The following is a 15,913-nucleotide window of genomic DNA, read 5'->3' as shown; positions in this document are numbered from 1 at the left end:
GATCAATGGGGTCCGAGGCTGGAAGAAAACATTTGCACGCAGGCTGTCTTTAACACCGCTTTTGGCTTGTCATCTGACTTGGACTCAACACACACAGCAGGCGCAAAGCACTCAGACAGGGCCACATCTGTTCCCCTGCCATAGATGCTGCGTACAAGAAGTATATTTTGCTAACCAGACATAATGGATTTTAACGTCAGAAAAATGGCCTCGGATGCAGGTGTATTTTTCACACGGGCTGTGCAGGTATGTTTTTCATTCCATGAAAACTGTCCCAACCAACCAAAAATGGCTAGCTAGTTAGCTTACTAGCACCAGCGCAACTGGATACAGCACTATAGTCGGCTACATTGCATTGTTGCGTAAAAAGTCTAGTATATTCGTGCTAGGCCAGCTCTAAAAACTTGGCTAGCTAGTCAAGTGATTATTTTGACAAAGAAATAACCAGATTTCCTAAATGGCTGTTGCTAATAAAGCTAACTACTAGTACGTTAGCTACCTGGAAAAGTAACATGTTTCTCAGAAACAGGACGATAAGCTAGCTTGCTTGTCGAGATGGTTGAATAAGTACAAAGTCACAGTACTGTAATGGGTATTGGATTTCACAAGCTAGGTTACACATTGGTTCATCCCTCTAAGAGTGATATTTGTATCGACAGGAAATGTTTATCACAGTGACAATCATAATGACGTGTTCAGAAAAGGCAATTGGGTTTGATAAGGTCAATAGAAGTCAAAAACATGTTTACATTACATTTAGCAGACGCTCTTTTCCAGAGCCACTTACAGTAAGTACTGGGACATCCCCCCCCCCCCCCCCCCCCCCCCCCCCCCCGAGGCAAGTAGGGTGAAATGCATTTCCTTGATATGTCATTTTTTTCGGCCGGTAATCGAACCGTCAACCTTTCGATTAATAGCCAATTCCCTAACCGCTCAGTCATCTGACTCCTTGTGTCCTATATCCCAGTTCACGGAGGAAAAGCTGGGACAGGCAGAAAAGACAGAGCTGGATGCTTACTTTGAAAACCTTCTCAGCCGAGCAGACTGCACCAAAAACTGGACTGAGAAAATATTTAGACAGACAGAGGTGCTTCTGCAGCCCAACCCAAGTAAGTTTTGAAACACCGTACAGCCGAGCAGAGAAATGGATCCCCTCTCATCAACCCCCCCCCTCCATGTCCCCACGCCCTGATACATGCACAGTCCAGATACTGATGGCCACATTTGGAATGACCTAAACATCTTTATACACCAGAGCATTGAGTAATACGTTTTGAACACAAGTCGAATGACACTCGCCTAACTCATGTAACTACAACAACACGATGGTATTGTTTGTTATTGGAGACAAGGGAGGTCTAACCCTATGACTTTCTGATTCTCCATGCTACAGTTGATCACACTGGTAAGTATGGCTCCATACCCGTGTGCCCTGCTGTGGACTATACTCATCTCTGTGGACCGCTAGTGCAGACAAGGGTTGAAATTCTCAGACAAATTCCTTCAGTTTTAAATTGTTTATATAGCCAATCTGTTGCAGAATAGGCCCTTGTACAAGGTAAATATCACACAGCTGTTGAGAATGATATGTTGATGTTCCCCCCCCCCCTACACACTGTCTTGGAGATAACAGTTATATATCCTACTGCGTACGATGACAGTACCCACTCATCATCTGTGTGGGAAAACATTTATCTGGGCCTCCAGCCATCCTCTGTGTGATGTCATCACCGTCATCCTGAACATCACTTTCACTTTCTGTTCTATGCCAAACATTTTTGGGGGAGGTTTGCTTTAGGGTTCACTTTCCAAGTAAATAAAATACCTGCTGCTTTCCCATACCATCATTCAACAACAGATACTCGGTATAGGACAGGGATGTGAAGACATTGTTGCCTAATGTCACAGTCACGTTGGTATAACCGTGCAGGGTTTTTCCTGGGTCAAAATGGGTCTTTGGTGCTCCAAAAAAACAGTCTGTTACCGTGTCACTTTATTAGCAGACATCTATGTTTTTTTTACCATTTCATAAATAATATATTTTCTAATCAATGTATTTATTCCCAGGTGTTTTGCAATTTTCTTTGTGCCTACACTATATATTATCATTCCAGCTGGCCGCTCTGTCCTTTCGTGCACCTCACAGTTGCGTATTGATCAGACAAGAAGACACGCTTATCAACTCGATTATTATTGATCAAAACAGAACGAGGGTTCGGCTGTAGCCTACTTGAAACATACTATTGAGAACATATTCGCTGACATGCATTGCAAACGTGATGAACACAGCTTTAAAAAAAAAAAAAACTGCCATGACCTGTCCAGCAAACGCGTCACGTCATTTCTTGTCAAATGAGTCTAGTCATTCTTGTCATGAGACCCGATTCATCACATGACGGGTCTTTCACTTCCTTAAAGGCTACCCTTGTCTGTATGTCGTCCTTAAATCACACACCCTTCTCCTTTTCTGCAGGCGCAAGGATTGAGGAGTTCCTCTATGAGAAGCTGGACAGGAAGGCACCGTCCAGATTAACCAATGCAGAGCTGCTGGGTCATTACATGTTGGATGCAGCCAAAGACTTCGGTCCAGGAACACCATATGGTCAGTCCAGATCTGTGAAGCGATAGCTTACAGACACCGGTCCTTTAATGTTGCCCCAATATCATTTTAAATGCATAGGTTTGGGCATTACATTTTCAATGAGGAAGCCTCCCCCCCCCCCCCCCTGGGCATCAGTCAAATTGAATAACTAGAAATATCTTTTCACTTTATCACTGTTACTCATTAACAGGGCATTAGCCAGGATTTCCTTTATATCCTATGACCTTTATTCCCCTAAGCATTATGTAAACACAAACAAAATATTTGGTGCAACCTTGTCAAAGCATTTGCAAAATAATATCCTCCCCCCAAATCTTAGTTTACTACTTATCTCCAAAAGCCTTTTATTCTCCTGATATTTTCAGGCCGTAGGTGGTGTGATTTGTGTTGAGAACCGTTTCCCAGCTTTATTGAATTGGCTCTCCCTCACATCCACCACTACCCTGCCCTCCAGGCTGTCTCATGTCAGCTGGGCCAATGAATCCCCCTCTCCTTCGGTGGCAGGGCCAGCTACAGGATCAATACTGCGCTCTCCCAGCAGAGCTTAAAGCTGCAGCCTTGTCTCTACACCGAAAGTCCTGAGCACCTTTGAGAATTCGGAGTAGCTGATGCTTTCTTGTCATCCATCCATGTCTATTACACTGCATGGAGTTTGACACACCTCCATCATCTCACAATCTCTCTCTGGTCCTAATCGTTACCCCAGATAGACTTGGACGCATAATGTTGTTTTACTAACATTTAAAGGCTTTATATTACAGAGATAACTTGGTTTCCTTGAATTAGTCAGATGGATTAAATGCCGAAACCAGGTAATTATTAGATTCAGGTGATAGGTGCGCAAGAATAATGGAGTGAAATCTAGCCCCTGTGTAGAGGGAGGTTTTAGTGAAGCCAGCCTCCATTGGGTGCTCATAGGTTGGACTAGGTCAATTTACTGGCCCATATTTGTATTTATTTTGATCTGATACTGTACCTGTGTCAATGGGTATTATTGTAAAGTAATGCTATGCACAATGTGTTTGCCTGATAAAATATTGCTTGAAATATGAAATGTAGACTAGAAGTTTGACTGGTTTCATGGCCAACAGAGGCTGTCACAGAATTCCTCAGACATTCGTTTTTACAATGTCATCCCATTTGGAATCTTGTTATTACAAAGTTTTTCTTTCTACTCTCGACCGCCTACTCTCTACATTTAGTATCTGTGTTTTGGAGTGTGTGGTATGTCGTCTTTTAAAGAATGTGGCCATTCTTGAGTCTTGAGTTTCTTTACTTTCTGTCTGTGGGTGTAGGTTACCACGGAATCTCTCCCTTTGTTTTTAATTATTTATGTCATGGGTGTTGCGGCTCCCCTTCCACAATGCCAGTTTCTGTACCCACGTTGTTCACGTTTCACTTCACTATATGTACATAGTCCAACAGTGACTAAATAAGAGTGTTAATTCCCAGGATTAATGGACCTGTACCGATGGACCTGTATTGTAATTATATATATTTTGATATGCAAGTCGCACCTGACTATAGGTCGCAGGACCAGTCAAACTATGAAAAAAAAAAGTGACTGAAAATACGGTACTTTGCTTTTATATTTGTAACAATTGTTTGAAAATATGCCATCATGAACAGCTTAACTTGAACTCTTGTTGAATCATTTAAATTTAAGTGTAAATATATTACTTTGCTGCAGTGAGTTTGACCCCTCCAGTAGTTGTTTGGCTTAATCATTGTTTTCGTCCTACAGTTACATTTGTTTTCATTCACTAATACATGTTTTTATTTATTTGTATTCAAAGCTACAGATGGACAGCAGATTGGGCCAAATATATCAAACGAAATTCATCCACAAATGGATGCATACATGGAAAACCCAATTTAGTAGCGATTGTGCGCACGTCAATCCACTTCCCGTCAACATTGGGGGCAGGGGGGGTAACTGTTGTTGTTACCTTGTGTGCTCTGTGCAGTGGGAGGATGCTCATGCCTGTCATTTGGGTTGCAGGAAGCACCCTGATCAAGGTGGGAGACTGTGAGCGACGTCTTGGAGGGGCAGAGAGAGAGTTCCTCCAGACCTCTGCCATCAGCTTCCTCACCCCTCTCCGGAACTTCCTGGAGGGAGACTGGAGGACCATCTCAGTGAGTCTCACAGCAGTTCCAAGATCCACTGATATTTACGTTACATTTAGTCATTTAGCAGACCCTCTTATTCAGAGCGACCTACAGTAAGTACAGGGACATTCCCCCGAGGCAAGTAGGGTGAAGTGCCCTTGCCTAAGGACAACGTCATTTTGCACGGCCAGGAAAAATTATGTTGTGTCCTTGGGCAAGGCATTTCACCCCACTTTACCCTACTTCACCCATAACTACATCAACTACATCTGTCACTTGACTGGTTCCCCTTATCAACCTACGGGTTTAGGCGTTCTGTATGTTGCTATCGCTGTGCTGTACGGAGTACCCCTTCAGACCACAGGAGCAGCTTGGAACAAAGGAATCCCCAGTTCACTCAAAAGTTCAAGTTCATTAAGTAAGATGAGAGATCGGGTTACATTTCCTGCATCTTTCTAATGCAACGTTGTAACCGGTCGAGCCACACCTGACATGGATCACGTCCTTATGGGGATTTCCTAAAGTTCTGTCATCTTCTGCTTCTGTGTTTCAGAAAGAGAGGCGTCTACTGGAGAACCGGCGCCTGGACCTGGATGTGTGTAAAGCTCGACTGAAGAAGGCCAAAACGGCAGAGGCCAAGGCAGCAGTGAGTCCCACCCCCCCACCCCCGTGCTCGTTAGCATCATGATGCTACTAGGTAGGGTTCAGCTGGCCGTGTATGACCGCTGACTGACTGACTCTCTCTCTGCTTTGACGTTACAGTGTGAGGGGGAAGTGAGTACTAACAGAAAACATCCTTTACGTCGTTCGACTTCCCATCTTTCTTTTCCTGTGTCACCCGTATTCTCTTGATGACACTCATGCAATCCAACTGAGTGCATGCTATACTTTTAAGCCTGAGAGAAATTTAAACGGCCAAATGGTGCACTGTATGACACCCTGTGAATTGACAGGAATGAGCATGTAGCATGCTATCCTGAAGGAAAGAAGCTTTCCAGTTGATCATTTCATCACATCAATTGCATCACAACAGCCCAACTGTAACCTGGCCCTACAATATTTTACTAATCCCCCAAAATACCAAAATACCTGTTCTACTCCTCCTTGACATGGGAATGTCACACCGAAAAACACGATGTTTCGATAGAACATTTAGAAATATTTTTACCTTTTATCATTCCGATTTTTTAGTAAAATCTCAATCACAGTCTCAGTGACTAAAAAAAAGTCTGATTTTATTGGTCAGTTGTGTTATTTAGAAAATATAAACAAATACACATCTTGTTATTCGGCATTTGATTAGGATATGTCATCATCACAGACCCTTGGAGCCTGTATGCCAAGTGGCTGCCACATACCATAAGCATGCAAAAATGTCATCTGAATCCAATACCTAACTTTAGTTTTGTGTGATTTTGACCAGTACAGTCTGTGAGCTGTAGAGATCCAGAGGCCTCATGTATAAATGATTGCGCAGTTTACATACCAGGAGATGGCGTACGGCCAAAACTTGGAAAGAACCTACGCACAGAAATATTGTGTAATATATAAAACCGGTTGCATGCCAGGTCCTGCACAACTTTCCTTTATAAATCACAATCAACATGAGATTGACTCCACGTGAACAAGCCACTGACCCTGCCTTGCCTCCTCCCATAAATGAATAAACAAATGGCCTACAAATGCGCCCCTGAGATCATTTCTTGGTTTGAATTCAAATGGCTAAACACGCAAAAAATAATAATTTCACAGACTGTGAAATCGAGGTTCTAACAACAGAGGTGGAGGCGAGGAAATGTGTCCTGTTTGGCGGCCTTTCGTCACGTATTAGCAACAAAAGAAAGTCTGCAGAGTGGAAAACTGCCACTAAGGCTGTAAATGCTGTGGGTTTGGAGAACCGGACCATGGCAGATATTAAGAAGAAATGGATGTAAAACTCGAAATGAGCCAGAGCTCACAGACTGTGGCATTTTCCCATGCCAATCTTGTAGATGCACAGTGAGTATATATTTCATCTGTGGTAAATAATCCATGAGGGTACAATGTTGACCATATACAGACTCATTCTTTTGACACCCTCAAGTTGTGTTTATACATGAGGCCCCAGGTGTTTTGTACCGGCTTGCTTGAATGGCGCGACATGTTCGTCATGACGGATGACTTCCCGTCGGACCCACTATTGTGTGACGTAATATTTGCGTTGGTCTTTACAGAATGTTCATACTGTTTACCCATGCTGTGGCTTCATTCAGCTTGTCAGCTTACCACAAACCCAACTTCAAACTATTAATATCACAGCTGTTTTGTTTTTCTTCTGCTTCTTCCCCGTTTTGTTTTTGTTGTTCCTATCCTGTTTTTTGTTTGCCGTGCACGTTTCACTGGGTGGATTTGTAGTGTTATGCCACTCTAACCCTAATGTGCTGTGTTTGTAGGCTGTGCCTGATTTTCAGGACACCAGAACACGAAACTATGTCCTGTCTGCCAGTGCCTCTGCGGTAAGGCGCGTCAGTTTGGCTCCATCACACACACACACACCTGTGAACCCTTTATACAGAAACGTTTTTCTGGGAGTTTTTCCTTGTCTTCCTTGAGGGTTTAGGTTGGTTGAGGGGCAGTTCTATGAGCGTATGTGAAGCCCTCTGTGACATGCTTGCGTGTAAAAAGGGCTATACAAATACATTTGCACCCTCGAGAGGCAAAAACGGTGCACTTTAGTGGGTCATCGTCTGAACCTTGTCCATTTGGACCTTCCTCTTAACATTTGTGTCTGTCCTGACTCCATTCCAGACAGATTTAATATCACTTGCTAATCTTGCTGTCAATTATTGCTAGGGAGCACCTCTTCCCGAAGATAAAGCTAACAGCAAAACAACAATCCCCAATGACGATTCAGTATTCAGACCCATTCTTATCTGTACTTTTTAAGTGCATGATATGTGTTGTATATTGGCCAAGGGTCATGATGTTCCTTTCACATCCTTTGCACTCCCCACTACAACCAGTAAATGAATATCGGAAGTCTGTCCATGTTGCAATCAGGGGTGTAGCCTTTAGTGTATCGTGTCTGTGTGTCTCCCCTGTGGTGTCATCAGAACTTGTCTCTCTCCTCTTCTCTTGCGGACATGCCGTCTCCCAGCTCTGGAGTGAGGAAGTGGAAAAAGTGAGTATGATGTTGCGTCTCGCACGCGCGCACGAATAAAACTCAATCAGCAGTTTTCCCCTTGGTCAGAAAATGACGTGGGCAGATGCAAGCCTCCCAGTGTTTGACGGACATGAATGAACGTGTTTCCATGTAGGCGGAGCACGACCTCCGAGTGGCCCAGACGGAGTTCGACCGCCAGGCGGAGGTGACGCGTCTGCTGCTGGAGGGCATCAGCAGCACTCACGTGAGTCAACCCATCTGGCTAGCCTCCTGAGGGGGACAGGGGGACGACCCCTGGCCTTGTGCTGAGGGAGGGTCACCCTCCCTGACGATACTTCCTGTGTGTGCAGGTGAATCACCTGCGCTGCCTGCACGAGTTTGTGGAGGCTCAGGCAGCCTACTATAAGCAGTGCCACCTGCACATGCTTGACCTGCAGAAGGAGCTGAGCAGGTAAGCGCTACAGTCGCCCTCCCGTGGAGGATGCAGTGAGCCTACTCTTCTTCTTCTCTTCATTTCCCCTTTCACAAACATCCCCGTTCTGTTTTTCTCCAATGCTCCCAGTTCCAATGGAGACGCGTAAGTGTGATTCCCAAATTGCCGATTCACCTCCGTTGCCCTGCGTGCTTTGTCATGTGTTCCGTACAAACGTCCATACTGTCCTACCCCCCCGCTCTGCCCAGGTTCCCGAACGCGTTCGCAGCAAACTCCGGCCACCCCGTGTCGCCGGCCGGGCCTCCCCTGGACGCTGTCGGCGCCCTGGACGCTGGCGGCGCGGCGGCGGAGGTGGACACGCTGAAGATCGAGGAGGTCCAGGCCCCCGCGACGGGCACCCGCAAGGCCAAGGTGCTGTACGACTACGACGCCGCCGACACTAGCGAGCTGTCCCTGCTTGCTGATGAGGTAAGTGCGTAAGCGCACACACACACACTCACATTACACAGGACTGTCACATATTGATGCCCCATGTGTCCTGCTGTTTGCTCATAAATCACTCTGTTATAAGGTCACACCAACATTTTCGCTAGTGTTTGTACTGACTTGGGTGCTAGCAGAAAGATGCCTGTGTCCGAATACTCCCGTTAGCATTAGCCTCCTTCCTAGATGGAAATGATCAAATGACACCGAGATCCATTCTTTGTTTTTCTCTCTCCTCTAGCTCATCACCGTTTACACAGTTCCAGGCATGGATTCTGATTGGCTCATCGGAGAGCGCGGGAACCTGAAAGGGAAAGTGCCTGTGACATACCTGGAGCTTCTCAGTTAGAGGAGTCATGCTTGAATACACACACGCGCGCACACACACACACACACACACACACACACACACACAACCCTAAACACACTTGCCTTTCAACATGCTGATATTTATGACCAAACACTTCCAAGTATGTGTAGTGCTCCTAATGACGGCCTGCACACTTATGTGAATTTGAAGGCAGCTGCACAACATTAATTATGGAGAAAAAGTTGACTAACAAGGGCAACATGGTGGAAACTTGTGATGCAAGTTGTTTACATATTAAAATTTCCTGTCATATTTATTTTCTTTATTCTTATGAAAAACTGTAGGAAACAGTAAAAGGAAGTGAGAGTAGTAATTAGAGGGATAAAGAACATGGGTTAAGATTGATGGTATAGCGTCATACAAGTTGACAACTAAGAAACACCTGTTCTTCCCACTTTGATTTTCCACTCCACCGCTCTACGCAAACATGTTTCTGAAAGGCCACATACATTCCAAAAAGCACTCTACGCAAGCATGGGGGTTTCCATTTATCTTTGTGTGGGCAACATTCCTATGTTGTAAATGTTCTTGTCCCTAACCTTTAGAGAAAACTGACACTGCCCATACAATTCGAGTTTGGAAATGTAACAAACACACAGCTCAAATATGAACCTCTCCCCCCTCAAATATGAATTGCCTTAAGATGGGGGTACACTCGCTATGGCTATCTACTAATCCAGAGAATGTCATCTCCATAACACTCACTCTCAGGCCTGTTGGTCAAACACAGCTTTTGAACAAGCTTGACACACTTCAGTATGCATGACGTACTCTTATCATTTATATGATATAAAGTGTGTTAGTTTTGCTCTTTGGAATTTCATTGTATGTCGTCTGGCCTCTTTTTTTGTCGGTTTTAAAACAAAGTGTTTGAAAAGTTGTTGTGTCCTTTGTGTAATGAGGTTGCAGAACCAGCCCAGGCTGCTGCATGTGCTCCTGCCAGTGATTTCTATGAATGCTTTTAATAGCAAACAGGCTGTTTTAGATCAGAAATATAACGCAATTATTATTTTTATTGCCAATCTTTTTGTACCAAAATATTTGCACAAGCAAAGTATGTTCACTACCACACCGTACAAACTGTACCTGTGCATGCACTCCTAAGATTTTAACTATTGCTGCTGTGTTACTGTTTCGTTATTAGTCTTCTATTATTTCTTATTTGCTTTGACCTGTCTATTTATTGCCTGTTCCTAAGCCATGTTGAATGACTGAAAATGTATTTGGTTTAATAAAAATTAAGCTTTATTGGGACACAGTATTTTCATTGGTTTACATTATGAACATAACTTTACACTCACCTTTCAGCAATTTCCACTACAGCGTTTAGAGAAGTGGTTCTCATCACTGCATGGTTAGACGGTTCCCTTCTCCAACACACCTGATTCCAATGAATGAGTCGTTATTTAGCTCAGCAGAAGCCTGGCAACGACCATTCATTAGGAACAGGTGTGTTGGAGCAGGGAAACATCTAAAACATGCAGGACAGGATTGCCCACCCCTGATCTAGAACATGAAGGACAGGGAGTCCCCGAGGACACGGGTTGAGAACCACTAGCTTAGAGTCTCATGGACTGTGAATAATTGCACCAAACAATAACTCATTAAAAATGTGTAACTGATAGATCTCTGAAACATTCTTCATCAGCGCATCAAAGTAACCTTTGCACAAGGACTGTATCTGGAAATCTTCACTGGAGAAAAGGCCTGTTCGCTTCACTATGCACATAGAACTATAACAATGTAGATGACCCAGCCCACGCAAACGCAGACCCCAAACATCAAGCTGAACAGAACCAGCAGGCGGGCCTTCTGGGAGGTCCTCTCGGCCTCCCTCACGTCTCCTCTGGCCAAGGCAGCTCGTGTCTGCAGAAAAGGTTATGGACGGTACACTTTTCAACATCAAACACATGAATGAAATACTGAACAACGCCCACATAGAAGCCAAGCCTGTCCCAAGTCAAGTAGGGGTTTAACATGCTTACGTAATGCTTACCTCATAGGAGTACATCAGAGCCATGATTCCACTCATTAGGCAGCAGAATATGGTAACCAGCAAGGACTCTACCATGTAATCTTTAGGAAGTGGTACATTCTCCTCACCCAGCGATGACCCATTCATATACTAGAACACAACACAGACTATGATTTTAAGAAAAAAGCTCTCAAACAAAAGGGCATGTCAAGAATGTGTTTAGATGTGAAATGATTCCGCAGTCGCAAGGCCTTTTCATGGTGTCTTACTATGGTATAGGGAGGGTAGTTGGGCAAAGGATTGAATTGGGAATGGTAGAATGCTGGCTGGTTGGGTCCTGGCTGACAGGCTATGACAGCTGGTCCAGGGTGGTGAGGAGGCTGGGAAGGGTAGAAAAGGTAGGCCATTTTGGGGTCTGGTGGGCTGTAGGGTGGGGGCTCCTCTGATGGGATGGTAACATCAAAGGATGGCTGGAATAAGGAGATCTCGGATGGACACCCAACTGGTGAGGTCATTACTTCCTGGTTTGTTTGAATAGGTTGTTCGCCTCTGCTTAACCTTCCTTCACTATCAACACAAAATCCTGAACTATCAGCCTGAAGGCGATCTGTGTCACACAACGGATGGATAGTTGGTTTGTTGTTAGTTGAATAGTCCAGAGAAAGAGGGTAGTCACTGTTCAGTTCAGGCTGCACATTTTGGACAGGTGATTGTGTTTGTCTCGTAAGATTTTGTAGTCCTTGGGTTCCCTCAGAATTGGATGACTCTGGAATACCTGAGATGGAAATGTGGAAGGAGGTTAGAGAAATTGAATCGCTTATTTTATACAACGTTTGTCACATACAGTAAAAACACATGCTGTCGACCCATGAAGTGCTTTTTTATGAAAGTGTTCAAGTCCCCTATCATCTGTGTACACATGCCCTGGAAAGCTAACTTTCACTCAGTCTCGAGTGGTATACTGACCCACTTCTGGTCCTACTCCTACAGTGGAAACAGGGTGTCTGATTAAATAATCAGACACCTAACTAATTAAAAGCCTCTAGCCAATCGAGTGCAGTCATTCAGTGTCACTCCTCAGTGGCCAGTGTGGTGTCAGGGCTCATTGGGTTTCTATTGATGTGGCTCATGCCAAAAACAAGCAAAAGGACAGAGTTTCAGCCAACTCGGCAAACTTTCTTTTCGGGAATCATGGAACAGAGGGGTTTAGAGTCCACAAAGAGCACAGTAACATTGATCTGAACTGTTTGAATATTTACATTAAGTACTGGCAATAACTCTCATGTATAATGCAGTAACTGCTTGTGGACACAAAAGCAAAAATTTACATAGGTTTATTATTAACTACCTCTACTAACACACACCAGTGGATGTCGTTGCAAGTCTAGCCAAGTTTATATTTTCACAACCAATCCTTGGTTAATGTTTTACAACCTTGGCACCAGTCTGATGTTTCCCAATCTAAACCAACTTTTTTTAATTTTATTTTTTACTTGACTTATAATTTGACTAAAGATAAATATATACACAAATGCTTACCTGTTGCCATGATGGGTTCCTTACCGAGCAATTCACAGTTGAGAAATGGTGGGGTGGATTTAAGCGATAATTTGCTACAAACTCCGGACCCTAACAGCTGAGGCTTAACGCTAAGCAGTTAAAGGGTTCCATGGCCTCACTGAGATGGCTTCATCCTATGAGCCACTTCTCCACAGGGGAGAGTATCAGGTTTGTTTAATAATTGATAGGCTTGTGTGTGCATGTCCCTTAATTGCCTGCATGATTACTAGATCAGCATATAGTCTGATTAAATCGGAATAAATCAAACAATTCACACCAATGGTTTAGTAACCCTTTCCCACTTCCCAAAAATATGTACAGAATATACAGACAGCTATGGCACCGAGCCATGCAAAAAGCTGTGTCTAGTTTCAAATTAACATCATTCTCTATTGACACACCTGACTGGCACACCTTCTTGCATGCCAACCCCCATTGAAAAGCAGGCCACACAAAGTCATTTAATACAGAAAATGGTTACTTTAATAAATGTTGTTTAATTTTACACAAAGTACACTGAACAATCCAATTGCAAACACAGCTTCCCTCATCTGATCATAGTGATCCAACAGTATGAAATAATATGAATGACAGATTAGCCTATCCTTGGTTTGTGTAAACAGGAAGCAAGCCATTCTAAAAAGATGACTATAAAAGTTAGTTGATCATTGCATTTTGAGTTCATGGATAAGGTCATCTTCTACTAAAAAGCCACAGCATCACACTTTTTATTTAAAAAGGCATGAATTCGATTTTGGTACAAGATATTACATCAGATCTCCACTTTATCTGACTCTGAATTCCAGCATGAAAAATGATTTCATGCTTCAATTCAATGGAACATATACTTTATACCCCTTGAATTGGTTATTGTTGCGATAAAGTAGAAAAGGAAAACGTAATAGCTAAAAGATTGTTTAAACTTTGTTACAGAAAGGTTTGCATTTGTTACTGAAAGGTTTGCATTTTCCCATGACAACTTATTTTGAGGTTTGGGTTACACTTTTGTTAGATTCAATAGACAGTGAGTCATATATCCTATATTTGCTCAGACATGTCAGAGTGATGGCAAGAGCCAATTCTTTTATTCGAACGTGAGTTGCCACATTGACTGAAAACAGATTGCTCAAAACAGTTGCCTTGCAACATTGTCATCTAAAGTACGTCATTGTTTTGGGTACAATCAGTGTTTAAAGCCAAAAGAGATTCTTCTACACAGCAACTCGGTTTACGCATTGCAACGGCAGTTTAACATCGGCGAACTGCCTAAACCCACGTCCAACCAATACTACAGTAACTAAAATACTGTCACCCCCAGTTTGCAGTTGGATACCCACAAACAGCGCAGTGCATGTGTCACTATGACTCAATTGGCTCTCCATTAAAATATACAGTTGAGCAATAAAGCCAATTAAACGCCTAGAATGCCTTGACTGTAGGGTATGCAAAAGGCTCATTTTTGCAGTCAAGGTGAGTGGTGAATGTGCTGAGTGATGCCTTCACAATTTGTGGAACAATATCAGCTAATAAGATCTGCCCCAAAAAATGTTGTGCACTCAGATAATACCATGAGTTCAGGGTTAGTTGTTTTAACTTTGAGCCGGTCATTGAATTTGAGATCAAATGTTGCGGCCGTGTATAGGGATTTCCGAAATAACGAATTCAAGTCCACTTTGTCATAACATTGCAGTAGAGCCTCGTCCGTTTTGTAGGCCATTTTAAATATAAGAAGAGTAACTTCCAGGCTGTCCACATTCGGGGGCGCCATCACTTTCTCGGGACGTGTGTAGGTAATCTGCAGGTAAATCCTGTAGGTGCCATCTCTGGGCACAATGAGGTCTGTGCCGTTAGACGTAAAAGTACCGAGGTGAGCATTCCCACTGCTATACTCCCACTCAATGGGTTCATTGGAGTTTGCGGGTCGACGTTTTGACGCTGAAAGCGAGAGACAGATAGAACAAATGATAAGAAATGTGCCTTTAGAACGTATGAATACTGCATTACTTTTGTATCAGCCATCATAACAAATGTTACCTACCTGTCAACAAGGCATTAGAATTGGCATTAATTTGTTGGTGTTTCTGAGTGCTGCCTCCTGGAGGAATGAAATAGCGCCGGTCAAATAGTGGTACGATCATGCAGTAATATGAATGGGCTCAAATAATTGAATAGCCTACTTACCCATGTGATTGTCTTGGGGGAGTAAGTGCTATACAAAGAAGAAACATAAACAAATAATTAAAAACAGAAAGTACTGTGAAGCATAAATCCACGTAGATTCACACACACACACACAACAGAAGCACTCCTTTTAATTAAATTTACCTGATTCGACACTGAGTAGCGCAGCGTGTAAACCAACATAACAAGAACTGAACACATAAGTAGCAGGATTACGATTATCAATCGAGTGAACCATATCAGGTGCCGAATTCCTTTGAGATCTCCCCGGGAAGACCGACAAACTTCACGCTCAAGACTACCCCTTCTAAATTGATGCATATTCCTGACACAACTATCTTCCATGCCAATGTTGACCATGGTCAAAGCAAGTAGCCTAGCTAGTAGTATGTACCGTGCACGATTAAAGTCTATCTTTACCGCGCCTACTTGTAGTATGCTGTCGCCCACGTTCCACCTACACTCAAGACATGTTGAATGATCTGTTTCTGTCTGCTGAGTTTCAGTGAGCATTCAATTATGACTTCCAGGTCTTTCGTACATGGGCGTCATTATTCCTATTTATTACACGGCTGTTCTTAATGCTGTAGAATGCTCCATTCACTTAAATGGGGCCTCCCAACGTTCTGCAGAGAACATTTTTTTCATATTTAACCGTTGCTATGTATATTTGACCGCTTCAGATTCACGTCTATCATAGCACTCCGCAAGTATAGTCCGGTAACTTTTCAACCCCAGCGTACTCCGTTGCTTAGCGACATCAGCTGATTTGAAGCCTGGAGAATGTTAAACGTCTATGAAGTTCAGCGTCTATGGCGTGCTATTTCTCTGCTAATCAACATTACGAATGGTAACAAATGAATTGTAAAAATGTGTCAAGTAATTTTTTGGGGCAAGTAGCCGTGTAATAAGCGGGAAAATGTATAGAACGCAGGTCATTATCGGGGAAATAAGCCCCGACAGGTCGAACAGTAGCTTCGCTCTTACGTAGCATTGCCAAACTGCTGTTCAAGCATGGTCAACAAACAACGATGGATGCATAACACAACAACATTAGC

General features: G+C 43.3%; 3 protein-coding genes across 7 annotated transcripts; 1 reads left to right on the top strand and 2 right to left on the bottom strand.

Moving 5' to 3' along the window:
- The first annotated feature begins 33 nt into the window (after positions 1–33).
- sh3glb2a (SH3-domain GRB2-like endophilin B2a) lies at positions 34–10,393 on the top strand. Of its 5 annotated transcripts, XM_047048020.1 has the most exons (12): positions 38–246; positions 968–1,109; positions 2,474–2,602; positions 4,605–4,738; positions 5,265–5,357; positions 5,474–5,485; positions 7,144–7,206; positions 7,848–7,871; positions 8,008–8,097; positions 8,204–8,304; positions 8,535–8,754; positions 9,011–10,393. In XM_047048020.1, exons 1-12 carry the CDS (start codon positions 184–186, stop codon positions 9,116–9,118), a joined length of 1,179 nt encoding a protein of 392 aa, XP_046903976.1. In that variant the 5' UTR covers positions 38–183; the 3' UTR covers positions 9,119–10,393. The 5 variants fall into 5 exon arrangements, with proteins under 5 accessions (XP_046903981.1, XP_046903976.1, XP_046903979.1 ...); XM_047048025.1 differs by lacking the exon at positions 968–1,109 and having other exon boundaries at positions 34–246; XM_047048023.1 differs by lacking the exon at positions 7,144–7,206.
- On the bottom strand, positions 9,371–12,767 carry LOC124486451 (proline rich transmembrane protein 1B). Its single transcript, XM_047048032.1, has 4 exons — positions 12,654–12,767; positions 11,384–11,889; positions 11,136–11,264; positions 9,371–11,005 (listed from the first exon to the last, which is right to left on the bottom strand). The coding sequence occupies exons 1-4, from the start codon at positions 12,661–12,663 to the stop codon at positions 10,859–10,861; spliced, it is 792 nt and encodes a 263-aa protein (XP_046903988.1). The 5' UTR covers positions 12,664–12,767; the 3' UTR covers positions 9,371–10,858.
- Positions 12,768–13,134: 367 nt separating this feature from the next.
- On the bottom strand, positions 13,135–15,889 carry si:ch211-158d24.4 (uncharacterized protein LOC560966 homolog). Its single transcript, XM_047048263.1, has 4 exons — positions 15,000–15,889; positions 14,856–14,883; positions 14,713–14,769; positions 13,135–14,609 (listed from the first exon to the last, which is right to left on the bottom strand). The coding sequence occupies exons 1-4, from the start codon at positions 15,366–15,368 to the stop codon at positions 14,194–14,196; spliced, it is 870 nt and encodes a 289-aa protein (XP_046904219.1). The 5' UTR covers positions 15,369–15,889; the 3' UTR covers positions 13,135–14,193.
- Positions 15,890–15,913: the final 24 nt, after the last annotated feature.

The sequence above is a fragment of the Hypomesus transpacificus genome, chromosome 24 (assembly GCF_021917145.1).
Source record: "Hypomesus transpacificus isolate Combined female chromosome 24, fHypTra1, whole genome shotgun sequence".
NCBI classification, from domain to species: domain Eukaryota; kingdom Metazoa; phylum Chordata; class Actinopteri; order Osmeriformes; family Osmeridae; genus Hypomesus; species Hypomesus transpacificus.
The sequence above is the reverse complement of the archived record's forward strand: the minus strand, read 5'-3'. Positions and strand labels throughout refer to the sequence as shown.